The following is a 22,033-nucleotide window of genomic DNA, read 5'->3' as shown; positions in this document are numbered from 1 at the left end:
ACGAATCAGGTTAAAATCCCAGAAAATCTCTGGAAATCCTTCCAAGTCTCTATCATCCCCCCCCCCCAAAATACAACACCCTCAACGATTCCGAACGCTAACCCATTAAGGTCCAACGTTGCGTTAACGCAATATTTCATTTTGAAATCCTTTTTCCTCGATTAATTTACCATATTGAATTCGGTTTCTGAACATTGTGGTGGTAGAAGGGAATTCGATGAATTTGCCCGAGCCTTTGACTCTCAATGGTGCGCGTACGTTACAATGTATTTTTAGTTATTAATTAACTAAATGAGAAATTTAACTTGTTTGTTCTTGTTTACAAAAACATGCTTCGGAAATGTTTTTGTATTATTAATAAAAATATTTTTTTATCATTAACAATCGTTCAGGCAATGTTTCATTTGCGATACTCCTTTGCAGGAAATTTCCATCGTACATATGAATTTTATTTGTTTAATATCGTAACTTCGGCAGTTTTTAATTCCCAGCATGGGAAATACAATTTTAAATCGCCCCATAGTGGTGAAATTCGACTGCAGAGTATTAAGGATGTTAAAATAAACGATTCGTCGAACTATTAACCGGTTTCAAATATCATCGTTAGAATTAATTACGATGGTCTTTTTATCGATTCGATAAAACCTCCTCCGTGTTATCTATTTTATCTTGAGAATTCTATTTTTGACGTATAGTATTACAATAGCATATTTATAATTATATATATATATATATATTTATAATATAACATTATACAATAAAATATTAGAGTTAAGGTAAGACAGCAGTATAAAGAAATAGTCAAGAACTATTTGTTGCGTGTAAAATCTCAAATTTCACTAAAAACCGACATACAATATGCGCTAATATACCGTAAATCGTGGATATGTGTTACGTAAGAATTTATAACAGGCAAATCTTCAACGTCTAATTAAAACTCAAACAACCAGATTTGAGTGTATAATTAAAAATGCAAGATAATATCATTTTATGCAGCACCATCCGTTTAACCAGCACGGTACAGACAAAAGACAGCAATGTGCAATATATATTAGCCTACTTGTCCTGTTTTCATTAAAATTTGACTTATACTCTTTTGTCTGGCCATCGGATTATCCTCACGTTTCATGAAGCCAGCAGGTGTCCTAATACCTAGAAACAGTGGTGTAGGTCGAATGTATCAGCAGGATGAAGAAACGAGGCGTCGAATCACCATACCGATCGCGTAGAGGGGCGAATGGAACGAGGCAATGTGGAAAGAGAGGGTTGAGAAGGCGACCGGGGGTTGGGCTGGCAACCCCCGTAGTCGGACGAGGCGCAAGGTATAAAATCAGACGTCGGATACCTGGGGGCATTCAGTGTCGAGCGAGATACCGTGCTCTGCTCAGTATCGCTTCATCGGATTCTGATCACCGTGTGACCGAACGATCGCCATCGCAATGAGAAATCACCTATTTGTATTCCTGGTCGTTCTAATATTTTCCACCTCTTTCAACCGTAAGTGCAGTGCCCCTTCCGGCCTCCAAGTGGACCGGAAGGGGATGCTTCTAGTATTTTCTGGGGTTCTCTTGCACAATCGTTTCTGTCGACTGACGACATTGATAAATAACAATAGGAAAATAAACGGCAATGATATCGGTGATGTTGGTAAATCGAGGAGTTATATTTTCTAACTTACAGTCTCTGATTTTGCATTATTAATTTTGAAAGTAGAACGATGTTAACGATATGAGTAAATTGGTAACATCGATAAATTGATAAGTTGTGGTTATGTAGTAGACTATGAACTTTGATTTTGCAATTTTATGATAAACTTTATGTTTCGTTGCGATCAACTCTTTCAATTCAATTTAGTCTTAAACAATGAAAAATAAGACTTAGAACCTACAGCCCAGAAATAGATAGCCTGTGGTAACAACGTAGTAATTCTTGCAAAATTTTCTTTCATCAAAAGTCTCATCTGTTCTTTCACTGACTATGAAACTTGCTAGTGCAAAAGAATTTAGTAATACCAGTGAGTCGTGATTTGTAAAATTTCATTAGTGTAATTGTGCAAAGGGTCCCTGGTTTCGCGCCATCGATGGAGTTCGCCACAAGACATTGCCATTATTCTTCTTCGTCTTTCAGTTTCCTGCTTTTTCTTATTTTTCTCTAGCGTTTTTAGACTTCTTGACTTCTTACTTTTCTCTTACTTAAACTGAATCGTTGACGACTTAAGTAACGTTTCAAGCTTAAGTTTCTTTGGAAAGAATTTTTTCGTTTCCCCCGAGTCATCGAACCGTTCTGACGATCGGTTTGTAATTCAATTTGTTTTTTAGTCTCCCAATGTGGGCAAGGTCGGCAGTTGCAGTCTACCAAAGGCAAGACATTCGCATGAGTATCATAATTTTTTTGAATTCTTTTCAACTTTCTCTTCAGACACTTGAAAATTTGACGATTCACTTAAACAGTCTCGTTGCTTGTAGAATTCGATAATGCAATTAAATGTGTCTATCTCTGATACCAATTTCATGTCGTTGTTTTATTAAATTTAGTCGTACTAATCAATTTTTCTATCAATTTATCTAAAATTGAGTAATGAAAATCCATTTTTCTGTTTTCAATAATAACGTACTCTTGTCGTTTTTAGAGCTTAGTGACGAAAATCAACTTTTCTATTCATCGTACTAATTCATCGTGATAACACTGTCCATAATACGAAAACGGTATCAATGCATAAACAATTTGCACTAGATATGTAAATATAATTCGTAATTGACGCTCTGCTTGCTTGTTAATCATAAACTACGCAGGATATTTCATTTAATTTAGTCGTTATTTTTAATTAGCCTTTTACCAGCTTGGTCGAAATTTTTTTGAATCCAAACATTACACGACTCTGAACATTTTTATACCAGGAACGCTTCCTACTATCTTAACCTTTCCGTCCTTTTCATTTCTAATTAACCTAAAAAAAAAAAGAGAGAGAGAGAGAGAGAGAGATCATGTTACCCTAAAAGAGGAAAACTGGATCCTCTGACGCATTCACTAAAAAAAAAAAAACTGAAACACGGCCGCTTGTAAAAATTTATTATGCAATGAAGCAGAAATATTCGTAAGATACTGCAACTAATTGGATGTCTATTCATTAAATGAAAAACAAATGTCACGTTAATTACTTCCATTAAAAATATATGCTTCTATTTGTCCTAATACAAGTTGCATAATATTATTTTCAATTTTTCTTCGATTCTCGTATTTAACTATTTTAACCTACACATATATACAGGTTCACGAAAGTATTCGAACACATGTACATACCTTCTAAGATCGCATTACGTCGTCATACGAAACATTTCGAAGTTTCATTAGCACAGGTATATTATATGATACGTACTTGGCGAAGATCGCAAAAGTATTTGAACAAGTAATTATTCGCTATATTAGTAAATGTTAATATTCATTGGGACCATCCTTAACATTTATTACATTATACTTCAAATGATTCTTCAAGCTTTATACTAATTGTCTACTCTAAATATCTGTTTCATTACATCGATACATTTTCAAATTAATTTCAAATTTGACTATTTATAGGAAGATTCTGTGGTAAGGGTTGGAATAATTTCGTGCGCCAGTGGAAATTTTTATTCAATTTTGTTTGCCTTCTTAATTCTTAAATGCTTATCAAGCATTTCAATTTCCGTCATCTGTTACGTAATATATTTCAGAGGGAGAGAAGTTAAAGTTGAATGACAGGCGAGCTTCTGGTCTGATGGCGTATCCGAGGATCGGTCGATCCGACGTGCCGATTCCTAACCTAAATTTCAACCGTCGCCACGCCATCGAACCAGACACAGATTTCCAATTTTACAGCCCCGAGTTTGACTCCGTCTCCGACAAAGATTACGAAGGTGAAGTATCGCCAATAACATTGAAACGTGCATTCGCATGCCATCCCGCAATCCCATTTTACGTGTAATTTATCTTGCCCGGTGAAAGATGGCCAATAGCCCGCGCCATTTTGCGTGCAGAACGTTCCACTTAGAGCGTGGCAACCGGCTCCTCGTTCTATTCTTCTACGTGCAATTTCGACCACCTAAAACAAAATGACGAATCGTTGTATCGTTTCGTCGGTCCGACAGATCTTTCATAACAGCCATTTTTTACAGAGGTCGCTTCACTCCCTGTACAGAGATACGAAACTGATGTTTCGAAGAAATAGCGTGACAGATCCATTTTTTTTTTTCTTTTTTTGCGATTATGATACAATCGTAAAGAACTTTAATTATTGATCGAAAATGGTCAAATTTATAGTTAGAGATCAGAAATAATTATGGCTGACATTTTTATGCGTTCGTGTGAAACTTAGGGATGGAAAATAGACAGAATGCATATAATATGCAAAAAAAAGTTTATAAAATAAAACGTGTAAGAACATAGAATAATTGTACAAAATGGATTTATATTTAATTAGGGCAATGAGTAACTATAAAATCTTTAGTATTATACGATAGTTACTCATAGTATATCAATTTTACACTTTCTTTTATTCGCCACTGTATATAAAATATCCAAAGCAGAATACTCGTTATAATTTTTAATAAGTAAAACGAGTCTCTATCGGGACGAGTTTATATCGTTTCAGCTTCCATTTGGTTGCGGTAAGATTTATTTGCTTTATAGTACCGATATCCAAATTATATCGAACAATATAGTAGCAAGGTAGATTAGATTGAGCTTCACGGTTCCTACGTCATGTTAATATTTAACATTTTCAGTATACGTCTATGGCGTACGTAGACTTTACGCGAATACTTTATAGTCTGTCACACTAGGTTTATTCTACTTGATCTCGGTGTGTCTCGTTCGTTCTCTCCGCCGCACAATTCCACTTACGTGATTCAAATTTGTAGATACGATAGTTTCGATCAATAACCAAAATTCATGTGTCCTACATCTATGACTATATCGAATGTGCCGATGTTAATACACTGTGACCACACGTTATGGATTTACTAATTACGCAAAATACTAAAATTCGTTACAGATCAATAGTTAAATTTAGTCAACTCTAGCTTTGCAATTGTGTTAGACAAATTTGTTAGATGAGTTTGTTACGCTATAAACAATCAGCTGTTCGTGTTAATCTTCGTTCTTCCTATACGCTAATTCTCTAGAATGTTGTAAATTTGATATGTTTGGCTAGTAGCAAGAATCCAGGTGCTTATCAATTTGAGCAGTTTGTTCTACGAGAGAATTGGTTGTAGTTGTGAGTAAAACGATCTGTGCACAACTTTGGGAAATTGAAATTTCCTTCCCTAAAGTCTAATTCAAAGGATAGAAACACACCTCGAGCTAGCGTAATCGCATAAATTACCATACAATTTGCAGACGTTCGCAATACAGCTCCCGGATCCCTTGGGAGATCGATGAACCTTAAACACGCAGACAAATTTCCAAAGGAAGCATCATGGTTGATTTCAGATCGTATCCGTTCACCCAAAGATTATCAACTTTGGCAAAAGATCGACGATGGAAGATTCGTTTATCCCGGCTCGTTGCTACTCACACGAGGTATGAGATAACCTTCTTTACGTTAGACAATTTTTAGAGTTTATACCAATTGATCTTTGATCGAGTTACACACTAAACAAACTGACCAACTTCGTTAACCCTACAGCGTTCTTTCCAATATTTTCAACGCAATTGTATTTTTCTAACGTTAAAAAATATCTCAAGTTCGATCATTTCTCAATACAATTTAATGCCAGATATGTCTTTAAACCTTAAAGAACACCATTGAATTATAAAACTTTGGGAATTGCAACAGCGTTAATATCAATTATTTGATTTCCAAAGAGTCAAATATTTTCAATCAAAACCATTCTTCCACTTCGCATATTCTTCGTGTCATCTATCCATTGACTTATCGTCGTTACATTCTTTACAACTCTTCCTGTATAAATATCACAGTTTAATTATAAATATCCGATAACAGTTAACAGGACGCCTCATCCATCGACTCAAAGAGGCTGAAAACAGAAGAGTGTTTCTATAAGCCACGCCACTCGTTCACACTTTATTTCGTGCCATATAAACTGCCCATCGATTTATCATCGTTTCGTCGTATACAGTCGGTCGGTTATGCTTGAAGCATTCGATCGTGATTCGAATCGTTTTTTTCGGGTTTCGCTCTAGAAACGTTGCCAGTGTGGGAACGTTTCGCTATTTCGATATAGCCGCGCGAAAATCCCAATCCCATTGATACGTGATCCGGGAACAAAAGCTCGAGCATTCGTCGCGAATGTTCTGTTGATGCGCGGCCCAAATGCCAATTTAATTTTTCCCCTCGAACTGATACTATTTCACTCCATCCCTCTGTCTCGCTGTTAATGGCACAGGATAACGCGTTCGTAAACGTGCATGCCAGATTTCCAAAGAATAAAATGCAATTAATGCGTTATTTATACGGGGTGAGCGTAAAAACTCGATGTTAAGATGTTACACCTGTGATACTCTGTGAGCTAATATTAATAGACGATTTTTGGGACGAATTGCCATACTGAAAGGAAATTCAGGTTTCTACGCGTTTATAGAAAATTCGAAAGTCCAAAATTGCAATCCTCGTGGCACGAAAGTCGTCAGTCTACCACGGATTTCATTTGTAGGAAATTAAAAAAAAGAAGCACAGAATTCAAAACGCTACATGTACCATATATTCGATCACATTCTGTAATCTAATCGAACACTCAATTTTTCTTCTCATCTGTAACAATTAAAATTTAAGATCAATCAGTTTATTTCCGTAGCTTTCAAAAATATAAAAATCAATGTAATCAAATAAATGGAATTAATCGGTTTGTCGTTATTTAGTAATAAACAAAAACTAGCGACCATAGTGTTAAAAGAAAAGTTTCATAGGCTGAGGTTTCATCAATGGCCTTTAAGAGTTAAACGTTCGTATCAAATTTAAAGAAATTTATAGAAAAGAAACAATAAAGAAACTTAATTAAGTCGAACAATTTGCTGTAAAACAATTTGCTCAATTAATATAACCAAGCTTCAAATACGAGGTTTGTTCTTCAACAATAGGAAATCTGTTGATTCTCGACATCAATGATCGCACTATTTGCATAGACCTATATAGTCTACGACTATTTGTGCCTTCGTTGTCGACTAATTTCAGGTTCTCGAAACATTCAACTGAATGGTTACACGCCAAGACTTGGTCGTGAAAGCGACGTCGAACGAACTGTCTGCAAATGATCTTCGAGGATCTTCAACTACGACTCCATGGAACTCACGCGATCTGACCTAACCTATCTCTAACCGGTAACCAGCTACCCTCAACGATGCCAGACCTAACCTTACTTTAATATTACCAGGAGGTTTTACAAACAACAAAACTACGAGTCGATCCTGCGTGTAACACACAACTGCGAGAAATATTGTTCGTAGAGAATTTATAGAAGATTGTTCTGCATGTAAAGTGATCCATAGAATTTTCGCTGACACACGAACGGGTAATAAAGCTGGTGAAACGATGTTTCGTTCTGAACAGATACATTCTCCCCTCTATGAACTCGTCCCATTCCTCCTTTAAAGAATTTTCTTCCCCTCGTTGTTATCGATTTCGAATTTTTCTTTTTGGAAGAAAAACTCCTCAGTTACGAAGTAACGTGTCAGTATTTTTGTTGAAACGAGAGAAAAATTTCTTTTACTTTTCGTTAAGTTCCTCTATGTTTCTTCATCATTGCTGCAATTTAGCGATTAAGCAGAGAAAATTGTTTCGGGGAAATCGTTCGGGGAAGAGAAAATTGAAAATTTGTTAATTGGAAATTTCAGGCATTCCTTAATTCGTAGTCTTCTTTTCCTCGATTTCTTGACATTCTGTACAGTAACAGACGACGACAGTAGAATTTTCGACGATTTTGCTTTTTTTAATCTGTCATGTAATGGAAATAAGCTTTTTCTCTCTCTCTTATGTATTTTTAAGTTCCATTAAATATCTTTATTTTTATACCCATTATATTTTATGTTGCAAAAGATCGAAAAAGTTTGCAAGCTTTCATAATATTGTCTTCTTTAATTCTTTTAATGTTATATACTGATGAAAAAGTTTCTTTACAAAGCTCCCTTTACAGCTTTAATATACAAATTAATATCGATTGTCCTTTTTTATAGCCGGCAGGCTAGAAAATAAACTAAATTACAAATTTATATTGTTCTTCGTAAAATTTATCACATTATTCGTTTGTAATATAGTGCTGAAATGAAATTTCCCTTTGATCATCGTAAGAGGCAAACAGTGCATTCAATTATTAATTAACGACGAAAGGGGATATTTCGCATCGGTGTTAATCGAGTGATTAAACCCATAGGAAGGATTCTGACCAACTTTCTCCGGAAGCTTCTGGCATTTTAATGAAGTTCGTTTAATCCACGAATCACCAGGGAATCAAGTCTGGAAATAAATCCTCATATCTCGATCGATTATTCCTTTCTTTTTGTTCTCCATCGCAACGTGAATTATGGATGAATTCGTCGACACGATTATAAAAACATTATATATGACGATTGAAATATTAATTTTTATATTCAGTGGCAGAAAATACGATTGCATTTCGCAGGAATTATCATCTAGTTCGAATATTGTAATTAAAAAGTTGTTCACAATTTTGCTACGATTTTAAAATTTCGAAACCAACAACGTCTCTTTAGTCAACGATTGTGTACTAAAATGTTCATTTACAGATAAGTGTAATTTTCTTGATTTTCTGACATTAATGTCATTTTACGTTGTTTCGTGTCACGATGATAAAGAATAGTATTTTAATGCGACAAAATCAGTTTGCTCCAAATGTCCAAAAAGTAAGACTCTTAAAAACAGCTTCTAAGCTGATGAAATTTTACAGGAAGTTACGAGTTTTGATATTACGACCACAATTATTTGTAGATTGATTACGAAAATACATATTTAGCTCAAATAATAATCAAACAAAAGGACGGTTTTGCTACAACAATGTAAAAATTGACTTCTGAATATTCAGCTGAATTTTTAAATCGTCCTCCTACAAGATAAAAAAGACACGAGTTACGGTGTTCTTTTTTTTGTAATCCGTGTACAGAGGTAACAAGTTGTATCATAAGGTTTCTCGTCTAGCGGTAATTATCACCAAATACGAGTATTAAGCCAATTTATATCTATTCGAATCGAAACTATTCACCGATGCTATGTATAATTAGTGGATACAATGCAACGATTTAGCAAACAATGCGCGTACTACTATCGATGCAAGTTCAGATTTCTAATTTCTGCGGGTCGAATGCAACGAGCGGAGAACGATTACGATCGCCCTCGTCGAATCGGCCTGTTCGGAATTTCGTTTAATCTCCGGAATACCGCAGTAATGCGGCTACCATCGGCCATTCTGCTAATAATTGCCTTCATTAATTAAAGAGTTTCCTACCAGTTTTAAGGAAATCTAAATAAATGTCTTACTTATATATTCTGCGAATCCAAATAAATATTCTTTGCTTTTCGAGCGAATGTCCTTATCCTTTCGATCTAATTATAAAAATAATTTACGTAAAAGGTATTTAAACTATCGTTCGTACTAAAACTATTTGAAAGTAAATTAATTCAGAATAGAAAGTAAATGTTCCATTGATTTCGATTGGATGAATATTCTATCCATATAAATGGAATCTTCAATTTTATCTTGACAATACGCTATTAGACTTTTTAATTAAATAAGGTCAGACTTCAATGAGCACATAAATTAAATCGTTTAATTAGATATTTAAATTTTTATATTATATTCTAGAACAGGTATAGCGAACTTAAACAATAAGGGATGAACGTTAAAATTTCAAAGAAAGAAATTTACGAACCATCAAAAATCAATTAGAATTTCCAGACTAACTTTTTGAACTTTATTTTCTCCTCGAAAAAAAATGTACACCACTTGAACCTTAACCTTCGCCCTCTGTCAACCTCCTCCTTCGCTGACGATTTTTCAATCCCCCCAACATCTTGCCCAAAAGATAACAATTCTTGTTTAGGTCCGATCGATCAGATCGATTATTCGTCGGAATAAGTGAGAACAATAATTCGATGATGTGTAAAATTCAATCGTTTTATTTAATTGACAAAGTGTTCATAATTGGCGGCGACACGGCACGCACCCGCCACGCTATTAAATACGTGTACTGCGATAACAAATATGTACAGTTGATGGAGTCGAAACAGTACAATTAGAAATTAAATCATTACGCAGTTAAAACGATAATGTGGCCATATCCTGGGCCGTATTATGGAAGAACTTGTATATCCTTAAAAATTGGATTTTGGAACCTTCGGGTCTTTAAATTGTCGACAATTGAATCTTTGATTCTTAAAGTCTCTGAAAATAGAATACACTTAATAGATTATAAAAGCCATTTGTGAGTTACATTTTCACTCTAAATTCTTATTAATATAAGTTACTGATGTAAGCTTTAATGGTTGACCAATTTTACGAGGCCACTATATCGATTCCACCAACACTGCACACGTAGAGTACGTAACAAACTAGTGATACACCTCGAGAATGATTAGGGGAGATAACGTTACTTCGTTCTCTGCATCCACTAAGGATAACCTCGTTCCTCCTCGTCTTCTTTTTTCTGTCCCTTTTTTCTTCGTCCTTTCCTTTGTCTTCGTATTCCTTTTTTTATTTTTTTTTTTTTTTTTTATTTTCATTAGTTATTTACAAACCACTGGAATCCGTGGGTATTGGCAACTAGAAGAAACTTACGTCCTAAAACGATCACACACGCACTCGTCATTGTACACGCTTCCTCTGCGAGCAGCCATTGTACGCCGACCAAGCATGCAAGCCAGTTAGACAAGCGAACATACAGACACGAGGGGGCTCGTCTTAGAAACTGCACGTGTCCAGTTGATTGTATCCATGGGTTGAGGAACGTTGACGCAAGTCGATGGTTCCGTGGAATATAGCTGAAAATTGGAAAGGAGATTGCTTTCTTAAGCTGTTCATAGGAGTTTTAAGAGGTTAGGAATGACGCAGTAGTATATATGAATTACTGACACGTTTAGGAACTGGATAAAATTGTTTCTATGATAGCAGTTTGAGAAAGTCGGTTGTTTGGTTTAGTGGAATATATCTGAAAATCGAAAAAGGAGATTAATGTATCTGTCAGAGGAATTTGATGAAAAAATAGAATTTTCGAGAAGTAGAGAAGTTAGGTTAATACTAAGGAATGAAGCGAACGACAGTGAATTTGGATGTAACAGGTGCTTAAAGAAATAGAAAATACATAATGTATCAACAATCTTTTTAACAGTTAGGGCTGCGGAAGGGTAGTCAAAATTAAACAAATAATATTATATTTTCCAAATGTAATGTACCTTGAAGTTACATTATGTCAAACTCTTTGATTGTTTATCAGATATTTCACAGTTTTTAAATGATCAAAGACTAGATTAAGGGAAACTTCTTCTTGAACTTAAAATAGCGATAAAAATAATTTGAAAAGTCTGAATAAGGAACGAAGAAAGCTAAGAGTTAATGATGTTTCGAATGGTAATTATCGGCGCTATAAATAAAGAAACTGATTCACTATGTAACTTAAACATTCAATTAATGAAAACATGGATGAACGAGGAGCTAGATGGAAAGTAAATAACCGCAGCACTCTATTGGAAGCACTATAATTGCTATCCATTAAACTGAAATCATAAATATATTATATACACCGAACGAATAGATTGCTGGATGAAGTTCTTAAAATTATGCACAGCGAGCTTCTAAAACGATCAACATCGAAAAATATCGGGTCGACTATACAATGTGTGTATGTTCGTTATAAAAAGTCACAAATCTTACGAGTTCTAGCATCAGAAATCACTTTAGCTTTCTGTATTTTCGTTTCTGATACTTGAGCAAACGAACGAGTTTAATCTTCATTTTCTTTTTCTTTCGAGCTATTTACAAAAATGAACCGTCCTCTTTGGCGCAAAAAGCATTTCATTCATTGGCGAGAAAGGGTCGCTTCGTCGATAATAAATTCCAAATGGCGAACGTCGATTTATTGGCACTAACGTTGATCAGCGGCGCTAGTATTGCCAACTTAGTGAATAGTAAGGGGAACGTGCAGTTTCGAGACTCAACGTCTTACGTAATCGAATAGGTTGTTGGACAGACATAACTGTGTTTATACTACTTTCGATAACCTCCGGACGTCTTTTTAAATATACCAACGAGATACAAACTTTCTAGGTCCCTGTATGCATACAACCTTAATCAATGTACGCTCGAGGAGTGGTTTTTCGGATGATTTAAAAATGTGAGCCATTCGCTTACCAAGTGATGATAACAATTGTTAACTTACGTGTATATTACATCAATCACGGTATAAGTACAAGAGATACAAAAGTGTCCCTCCTATTTTTCCCTTAATTTACATTTGGCAACAGGATTATTGGTCTTCTGGCTTTTCATAAAGATCCATTAACAGTTTGAAAAATCAACAAATTGAATGACAAATATCGCAACACAGATATCACAAGTGAAGAAAAATGAAATTAGCAAAAGTACAACGATCACCACACATCATCTCAATTTCCTGTGTTATACAATTCCCACATGGAGACAACACACTCACCAGTGTTTCACCTGGTAGGCCCACGGCTCACCGTATAAAATGCGGATACGTGTGGAGTACTATCAACGACGAACACAACGAACGAGATCGACGGGGAAAAGGACGCGCGTGACTGAACATGATGGTTTGTTTTTTCGGATTGAGGGGGAAAAAAGCGACGGACGAGCTTTGAACAATTATACCGACTATTTGCTCGAAAGCCGGCTGCACGAGGACATCCCTCATAGGGATACAAACTCGTGTGGCGGTTGTATGATTCGAGGTGGCGGTGGCGGCGATAATCGCAGGTCCGCGTCCGTTAGCGAGAACGCGGAACTCCCGTTGGCCGTTACGCGGGGCCCCATATTGTCGTAAGGCGAACAGAGGTCGCTGGATCGTAGCGCTCGTCGCGGCAGCGTCGCGAAGCTAGACACGCTGCTGGCCGCCGGAAGAGCCGAAGTCGTTTTGTTCACCACACCGCTAGTGCCATGAACAGGAATGTCCAAAAGATCGGGGTAACAACGATCGGAAGAATCCTGGGGCATTGACACGGAGATAAAGATGTTCCCGAAGATTCCAGCTGGTAGGACGCCACTAGTGAATTCTGGTGGCGGTGGTGGGAACATGGCGGCGCACGGTACAGCTCTCATAGCGGTCACGGAGCCACTGCTCACCTCTGGACGTAGTCTCTCTACGGTAACAGTGGCAGCGCTCATGGGGTCGCAAATGGACCCTCTCTCTGCCAGTTCCAGATCACCCGTGCTACAAGCTTCCACTATGCTGCCGTGACCACTGCCTCGATCGTTGCTATTTCCAGGTGTCGTGGTAGTCACAGACAGATCCAGAAGCTTCTTCTCTTGGTCACCGAAACTAGTGCTCCCCTGAAGCTTCACCTTTTCTCGAGCACGTTGTCGTCGAGTACCACCACACACGCACAAAGCCAACAGAACCGCAGAAATGGAAGCACACAACGCAGCAGCTCCCCCACCGGCCAAACTCACCCAGAGCAACCAGTTATCGCTCTGGGAGAGTGTGGGTGCCGTGTACACCCGCGGAATAGCGACACTGACGGTATCCCTGGCAAGACCGGCTATATTTTTGGCAAAACAAGAGTATTCCCCAGCGTCACCATCACTGGCGTTGTAGACGGTCAAGTTGTTCCACCTATCGGTGAGTCTACTGGAAGATGGGACTCGCTCGTTGTAGGCCATATCGACGTCAGATGTTGCGTAGGCCACATAGGTTCCCGAATAAGTTTGTTCGTTTAATTTAGTCGCGTTTACTGGACCTCCATTTAGTTGCCACCAAACTTCAGGCTCTGGATCCCCCGTGGCTAGGCAGGCCAGGCTCAGGTTTCCATTAGTCTCTTCCTGAATACTACTGGCCAACACGAACACTTCAGGCTCACAGGCAAACTCTACTGGCTTCACATCTTCCCACTTGCGACCTTCCAGTCTCATCGGTGACGAACACACTTGAGGCACGGAGTACAGTTTGCTAGGTCTGCTAGGGATCAGCCAGATTCGGAAATCTCTAAGTCTGCAATCGCAACTCCACTGGTTACCATCTAGTGTTAGAGTTTTCAAACGTGGCAAACTTGATATCACCGATACATCCAGATACTCCAATTCGTTGTGATCTAACCTCAGTGACTCTAAACCGGTCAGATGGACAAATGCTTCTCCATGAATCTCGGATAAGGAGCATCTCTGCAATTCCAAGTTCCTCAGATGTTGCAGAATCGGGAACTGGTGGCTTCTCAGCTTGCCCAATGGATTCCCGCTTAAGATCAGGATCCTCAGTCTTTCGTTGCCCAAAAAAGTGTCTGGTTCCAGCATCTCCACGTGATTATCGGAGAGATCGATTTCTACTAAGATCCTCATGTCTCTGAAAGAGTCTGCGTGGATTTTATAAATTCCAGCGTTCCTCAGGAAGACTCTCTGCAGATTCACTAGGCCGGAACGTTTAAAGATCTCTGATTGCAACGCGGGAATTTTGTTTCCAGACAGGTCGAGGACCTGCATGTCAGGGTCCAAATTGGCGGGGAGCGAGGTTAGGCTAGCATTGTAGCATAGGGCGGATTTTTTGCCGGATGTCCACTTACAACGGCACGTAGCAGGACAATCGGTCCAGTCCGGGAACGCGACCGCTTTAGAGAGCAACGCGAATGTGCTGAGCAGAATGAAGAGGGCCAGCAGAATGCGCCCTCGCAGAGGGTGGTGCATTGCCCCTATCATGCCACTGTCCGTTTCTCTTTGGCTGCTGCTAGTCGTCCCTCTGGATCCTTCCTCTGTCTATTAGAGATCTGGAAACAGATAGGATTTTATGAAAAATTAGTTCAACCATGATTTTCTCTTGGGTTAATCACTTATCCCACTGTTCATTAAGAAACATTCTGGTTTTGTATAAGACCTGATAATTGAAAAGAATATTTCTGATATTTCTAACAATAGCTTTCTGACATTTTTAATAATAGCTTTAGTTAGGTCCAAGTTAGTTTTTGACCAGAACACTTATTAACCAATATGATTCAAAAGTTATAGTATAAGTAGAGCACAATGGAACCGAAAGACACGTAACAAACTGCAGATTTTGTTACCTTTCGCGAGTCGAACTTTTCTTCGCGTGTACCGGGTGACCCATTTTAATTGTTACTCAGAGCAATACACGTTCTCGAAACTTTTCAACTAGTGACCGATTTCTGCGTACTGATAACTCTTCCTATCTATATTCATTCTTTATGTATGTAATAATGCAACGTTGAATTTAAGTGACAGTGTTCGAATTTATTATTTCCTCCCGTATGCCCGCGTCATTTTCTAAAGGTCATTGTATAATCGATATACATGATGGATATATTTCGGAAATGGCATCGTATCCGTCGAATATATTATACGTTGTTGAAAAAGTGGATACATGGGGAATTGAAGGTTTAGGGGAGCAACAGAATATTAAAGAAGGTTGGCCGGAAATGTAGGTAGGGGTCTCTAGGGACCCTTGTTGTATCGATTCCAACAAAAAGAAAATTTTATATAAATGGTACTTTTCTATTGCATAAATGCCATTGTTATCTTTAAACAAATAGAAACAGTATATATAATACACTTAATTCTGTATGTAATAGTTTAGATTTAATAATAGTAGTTCAGTAGTGAAACCAGGTCTATCTAGCGAAACTCTAACCACATAAATTGCAACATTCGCTATGCAAATAAACAAACGAAATCTCGAGAACTTCTCTTTTAATTTATAGCATATCCAATCTTTCGTATACAAGAGGACTTTTGTGGAAAAACATTAAGTTTCTCGCATAAATTGAAATAGGTCAGCCCATAGACTGTGTGCATATGGACAATACGAAAACAAGGCACGAACGCGCGGTTCCTTTTGCAATATGTCCGCATTATTCTGCGTCCCGAAACATTTTCTCTAGAACACTTAAAAAACAACTTTGAACCTGTTGACTCTAACGCGAAACAGACCGAACGAGACTCTTCAGGAGAAGGAAAAACGGAGGGGAGGGGGAAAGAGAGTGCTCTGATATTTCTATTCATCTTCATCGTCCCCTGTTTTTTTGCTTGTACGAGAACAAGAAGGCCAATTAACGAACTCGATCCGTTTCCCCTCTCCTTCTTTTTTTTTTTCTTCTCCGCGTAAAACGGCGAAAAAGGGAAACGTGGCGTTATAAAGAAAATAATCGAGGGGAAGAAAAAGACCTGTCGATTACAAGGGGTGAAAAAGACTTTGAGAATGAACGACACTGTCGCATAATGCTGGGACGATCGAACGCTACGCGACACACGTTGAATATGCTTCGAATCGCGCGCGCGTAGCATATAGAGCGTTTCAGAAAGGTGGTTTAAAGAAAGAGGTTAAGGAAGTGATTCCTTGCGAAGGAAGAAGATAAAAGCGAAGAATAAAGTTTTTGCATACAAAGCTTCAGCAATTTTTGCAGGAAATGACTTTAAAAATTTGTAAAATATATGTACAGTGAGTTACAAAATTATTCATGAAGTTGGAAATTCGTGAGAAGTTTTATACGTAATAAGACTATGTAAAAGACTTTCCAACACTTTTTCTTATAGCAAAAAGCAAAAGCTGGAAGAAGTGATTTTTTGTGAAAAAAGATCAGATAAAAATATAGCGTAATATTTTTCGATATACTACGATAGGAATGAGCAGAGTACTTCACAACATCGCTTGGAATTTTCCAAATATCCGAATTACATTTTTCAAGAATGTTTGAAATTAATAGTAAAAGAATGTGTTCTTCTTCAAACTGTTACGTTAATTTTCAAAATTCTACGTTACACCGTAGATAATAGATTCTAGTTTATGAAACGAAAGGAATTTTTTATTTTAAACGTTCCAGTTCTCGCCAGTAATAACGATCAATCATCTGTATTTTACTAGAAGTGATTTCAAACATAGGCAATAACTTTGCCTTTTTAAATATTTTTCTTTAAAAAAGAATATAAAGTGAAGCAAAACTTGCACTTTTTATTTCGTAATTATTTATGAAAAAATACCCAAAGTTTACATATTTTTAGACGCCTCAAGATGATATATCCTCTTCAATATGAAATGAAATCATATTATTTGCATATATGAATACTATTCTTGTGTGTCACGAAGTGAGTCGTTAGTGCTAACAGGCCGTACATAAAATTACACGTGATAATTTCTGGATTAACACGCTCTCTGCGAGGCTGTTCGCTCGTTAGAGAGAAACGGTCGCTACTTAACGCGTTATTGTGCGCCATTGCTCGAACAACACTCGCATTTGTCAGACTAGCCCGGCCTTAATGTCCAGTCGCCGAAATATGACCAATTAAAACTCGTTACCGTTGTTCGTTTGTCAATGACGCTAATTTTAGTCGATTTAGGAACGTTTAAACTTTAAAGAACGATCACCCTCGCTATAGTCTCGATAGAAGTCGTTAATCGTTCAAGGCCATTTCCCCCACCACTATCCATTCCGTAGAAGAGTCAGTTTTATGTTTCTACCAAGTTTCACTTTTTAATTTATATAATGGACTCGTAAGAAACATTTTAATTCTTTCATCTATTTTTTTTTTTTTTATGAAAAAATATGTAATCACTTAACACACATGCTGCGACGTATGATCGATTTGTTAGAAAAGTGACACAGTTAGGAGGAGATTTAAAAAAAAAATTTAATTTCAAATATAATTTGAATATAACCAAAAATGTACAAAGAAAAGTGTAAAGTAAAAAGAGCGATTTAAGTTTGTTGAATTCTACTTAATATTCTTTATCAAGCTCTAACGTACTTAAGAAAGGAAAAAGTAACCTAGAAATCACTATGGAAATAAAGTATTTTCGAAACATCTGCTATCGTTACACATTATTCACACCACAGAGGAAAAGTTATGTTAAAAAATCATTTTCATCGCTCGTTACAATAAGTTATACGAAAATTTCGTTATTTTCATAAATAAACGAAAGAAAAAAATTGGTACGTTAATCTAATTCATTAAATTACTGTAATATTTACAGTATTTTAATGAGCTGTAGTTTGAGTTATATTACGCAAGAAATTACTGCCACATAATGGAATTTTCTCTTTTAAATTTCCAACCCCTTTGAATTCCAATTAATAAATAGATTCAGATGACTTATTTTATCTAGCAGTAAATTGCATAAACCGTACGTAATACGAATAACACTCTGTATATCCCTGTTAGAAATGAAATTTCCTAAAGAATTAAAGTATTAAGACATAACAGGTTGGAAGTTAATTTTCGAATAACTCGAACAGGAAATGATGAACGGCTCGTGACGCGTCGTGAAATGGCACATCTGATAGATACTTAATCGCTCACATCAGGAACACAGCCGGTTAATTTATTTACACGATTATGAATATTAATGCGGTTGCAATTGAAATGTAAATTTCCTCGTAAGTGTTCAACGGAGTGTTTTAAACGTTGTTCGGTTCGATACTCTCCTCGGCAAGCACGAGCCAAGTTGTTGGTCGAAAAAGCGAACGGAATTAAGGGGGCCAAGCTTGTCTGGTAAAACGATATCAATGAATCATTCGCGAAATCCCGGGACTCTCATCTTTTATTACCTGCACATGTTGCTCGTAAAACGCGTTCGAACATTAGCTGCTACGTTAAAATGGAAACATCGTGTTGCGTGGAATTTGTCCCAACAAATTTCCAAACTTCCGTCCCGTCGAGAGTTCGAACAAACCTGTTCTTGAAACTCTACGACGCGACGTCTCAGAAACAACTGTACAGGACACTCGTCACCGACAAGAATTTACTATATTTCTACACGTAATGGTCACTCAGATTGTCGATATCAGACGTAGTAGATATCCTTAACAGTCTATCGGTAGCTTCAGATTACATGAGTGAGTGAAATAGTATTTTAGATTACATTTGGGATACATTATTCAATAGTAGAGAGTTCACTGAAAATACTATTCTCGTAAATAATATGACGGTATAATCTATCGTCTCGTTCAAATACCTACTCTTTCGTAATTAGTTCAAGTATATTAAGTTTCACACCATCTAGTGTGTTTCACATGACTACAAAAACTTGGCGCTAAACAAAATGTATATGGAGCCATGATAAACGAGACGTTTCATCGAAAAATAAATGTATGTGTAAATACTTTTTTGTGGCCACTGTACACCGTAATCCTATGCCTTAGAATACACAAGCGTACGGTATAGGAAAAATGCTGTTTTACTTATGCCCATATACCCGTAGCGTCAATTTTAAACATTCTCTTGTCCACCACGGTATAGCTTCAGGCACAAAAGTTAAAAACAAAGAAAGAAAAGAAACATACACGCATACGCAATAAAAAGGATAAGAAAGAAGACTTGATTTAGAAGAAATGATACAGGAAGGAGAATATGCAAGAGGATGATCCGGCATAAGTAAAACGGCAGACACCGAGACGCATGGTGTAGTTTGTATATCATGCCATTCGATCGTGTCCAAGGAAAAGCTAGGTATCTTTCTCTTTCTCATTCTTCCTTGCCCTTTCGCCCTCCTTTTTTCTCCCTCTGTCTAACGATGCTCGGCTTATTCTTACTTGAGCGTCTCCTTTGGCCGCCACTAAGCATGTCGTCTGCGAATCTGAATGGGGCCGTCATGCCTGCGTGGACGCTTCCATTGTTTCTCAGGGGCTTTCATTTCGCCGACGGTCCTCCTTCGGGCATCACAAAGCCATTGTTGCCCGGGACTTCTTAGATTTCATTCTGATTAAGCCGCGCTGAGCGTGCACGCTGGCCCACTTTTCCAATTACAACCCCAGCCCCAGGATTAATCTGCAACAAAAACAATATCCACCTCCTGCAACATATTACGCTTTTAGGAAAAAAGAAAATAAATACATCGTTCGATTTAAAAATATACTACTTAATTTGTTAATGCATTATAATAATTTAAGAGGAAGATAAAGTTCAATGTATAAAGTTGCATTTGATGTTGAAATTTGCTATTTGTTTTTTTGGCTACATAAAATGTATATAGTCATATATGGTATTTTGCGAGACAAAGAGGAATCTTGAAGCGTTATGAGAAGCAGAAATTCCACAGGCATGTTCCGACATCGAGCCGCTTCCGGCCGCGCACACTAAGGCATATTAATTGCTGACGTACGCTAATGGTATGCCCGCGTAATACGCCGCGAAATTTATATCGATCATAAATTAGTCAGAAAGTCGCTTGGGAGCCAGCCAATAACTCTCAATATTGCGAAATTTTCGATAGAAAGTCGTTGAACCAGAGACAGAGTAGCAACAACCTGATAGACACCGATAGACCAACAGCAACAGTCAAACCCTTTATAAATGTTATGAGAATCAATTATATACGTATAAAAAAAAAGGAAGGAATAATGATTAGAATCTATACAGTAATGACCAGAACGTGTACAAGACTTTGTACGTAAAATGAAATACTTGAAAAGGAAATTGGTGTGTATCGTACAAGCAAGAAATTCCGTAGTTAGGTTGACACAGGTTCGTTAAGAGGCAAGGGGCGGCCAGGCTGTGGTTCGACGCTCGATTCGACGCTCGATTACTCGAATCGACTGTGCCACGGTCCTCGCGGTGTCGTGTACGTGTCACTCGACTCCCCCGAGCGAGCTTTTGAGTGCATCGACCGCGGCAAATTCGCTTATACCACGTACTTGCATGAGAATCTGCGGACTCGACGAAAAATCCGTACGTTCCTCGCGGCCTGTTCTGACCAATCGCGTCGCCGCTCGCAGCCTCGTTGAAAAATTAAACACGAGAGAGCACACTGTACACCACTGTGTCCGTCTCTCCTTATTTCATCTTCCACTTTTCTTTCTTCTCGATGCTTTCTTGTATTCTCGTCCTTTTTATCAGTCTCGTCCTTCCGTTTATACGTACGTATGCTTCTTCCAAACGAGAGGTTGTCCAATTGGTCAAAACCTCTTTTCGATTTAGATGTAAATTTGAGGATGGTTAGCACCGAACTGAATTAGTCACATAAATGTGGTCAAACACTGATCACGCGAACAGACACATTGCGGGTAATTGATTGATTGAACGAACGAACGAAGCCCGCAGAAAAGAGTGGAAACGGATCGACAGACAGCGCGGTGCACTTGTCAGCTTCCTCTCCACGCGTAGTCTCGCGGCGCGTGAACGTGTATTCGCCCGTTCTCACGAGAGGACACCCCCCACCTGGTCCGTGAGGTCGTCGACTGGCATCGACGAGCTCTTTTCTATTATCCTCTTGGCCGATCAATCAATTCGGTCGCGCGAGACCTTTCGCGGATAAGGTCGAGCCACCACCTCATCGGTCCACCGTAATTGTTCCTTGGTTAGCCCTGAATCTCGTAAGGGATGCTACTCTTACAGATCGAGTGCTGCGACCGCGCCACGCCATCGAAGATCTTCATCCCCCGAGCTGGCCAAGTTTTCGCTACGGCACACGAGAGGCGATCCCACGCACACGTACTACACATACAGAGAGAGGAGAGGCACACCGTACGCACGATTTAGATTTACGCACTAGAAAATTCACGGGAGAGCACGTTTCCTTCCGGCCACGCACACTTCTGGGATCCTGAAATCCCCGCGATTCCGTGCCACGCACACGCCACACGAAACCTGCAGATTTGCCGCAGAGGCCAGCGACACGGTGCCTCCGTATCCCCGTGTCTGTTCCTCTCGTTTCCCCCTCCCCCGCCCTTCCAACCCCTCCCCAGCAATGAAATTCCCCCTCTCCTTCCTCGCCCATCATGGTGGCGCGGTCGTTTCACCCGCCCTCTCGCTCCCTCGTTACCCATAGCTGTCCCTTTTTGACTCCCTTGCCGCATAGCCGTCCGCCGGCAGCACCGTCGAATTCTGGTTCAATGAAACCCATTCACCCCGCACGAACG

At 38.3% G+C, this 22,033-nt stretch overlaps 2 protein-coding genes across 7 annotated transcripts; one reads left to right on the top strand and one right to left on the bottom strand.

The window, feature by feature from the left end:
- The first annotated feature begins 1,344 nt into the window (after positions 1 to 1,344).
- On the top strand, positions 1,345 to 7,527 carry LOC139993699 (CAPA peptides). Of its 2 annotated transcripts, XM_072015664.1 has the most exons (5): positions 1,345 to 1,497; positions 2,319 to 2,360; positions 3,711 to 3,893; positions 5,374 to 5,556; positions 7,169 to 7,527. In XM_072015664.1, the coding sequence occupies exons 1-5, from the start codon at positions 1,440 to 1,442 to the stop codon at positions 7,246 to 7,248; spliced, it is 546 nt and encodes a 181-aa protein (XP_071871765.1). In that variant the 5' UTR covers positions 1,345 to 1,439; the 3' UTR covers positions 7,249 to 7,527. The 2 variants fall into 2 exon arrangements, with proteins under 2 accessions (XP_071871765.1, XP_071871764.1); XM_072015663.1 differs by lacking the exon at positions 2,319 to 2,360 and having other exon boundaries at positions 1,346 to 1,497.
- Positions 7,528 to 9,895: 2,368 nt separating this feature from the next.
- Positions 9,896 to 21,813, bottom strand: LOC139993636 (uncharacterized). 5 transcript variants are annotated; one of them, XR_011801420.1, is made up of 5 exons: positions 20,608 to 21,813; positions 19,709 to 19,943; positions 13,305 to 14,935; positions 10,782 to 10,984; positions 9,896 to 10,691 (listed from the first exon to the last, which is right to left on the bottom strand). XR_011801420.1 is itself a non-coding variant. In XM_072015552.1 (4 exons), exons 3-4 carry the CDS (start codon positions 14,865 to 14,867, stop codon positions 10,868 to 10,870), a joined length of 1,680 nt encoding a protein of 559 aa, XP_071871653.1. In that variant the 5' UTR covers positions 14,868 to 14,935; positions 19,709 to 19,943; positions 20,608 to 21,813; the 3' UTR covers positions 9,896 to 10,867. The 5 variants fall into 5 exon arrangements, 4 of the variants coding, with proteins under 4 accessions (XP_071871653.1, XP_071871650.1, XP_071871651.1 ...); XM_072015552.1 differs by having other exon boundaries at positions 9,896 to 10,984; XM_072015551.1 differs by lacking the exon at positions 9,896 to 10,691 and having other exon boundaries at positions 10,897 to 10,984; positions 12,838 to 14,935.
- Between the last annotated feature and the right edge of the window lie 220 nt (positions 21,814 to 22,033).

The sequence above is a fragment of the Bombus fervidus genome, chromosome 13, assembly GCF_041682495.2.
Source record: "Bombus fervidus isolate BK054 chromosome 13, iyBomFerv1, whole genome shotgun sequence".
NCBI lineage: Eukaryota > Metazoa > Arthropoda > Insecta > Hymenoptera > Apidae > Bombus > Bombus fervidus.
The sequence above is the reverse complement of the archived record's forward strand: the minus strand, read 5'-3'. Positions and strand labels throughout refer to the sequence as shown.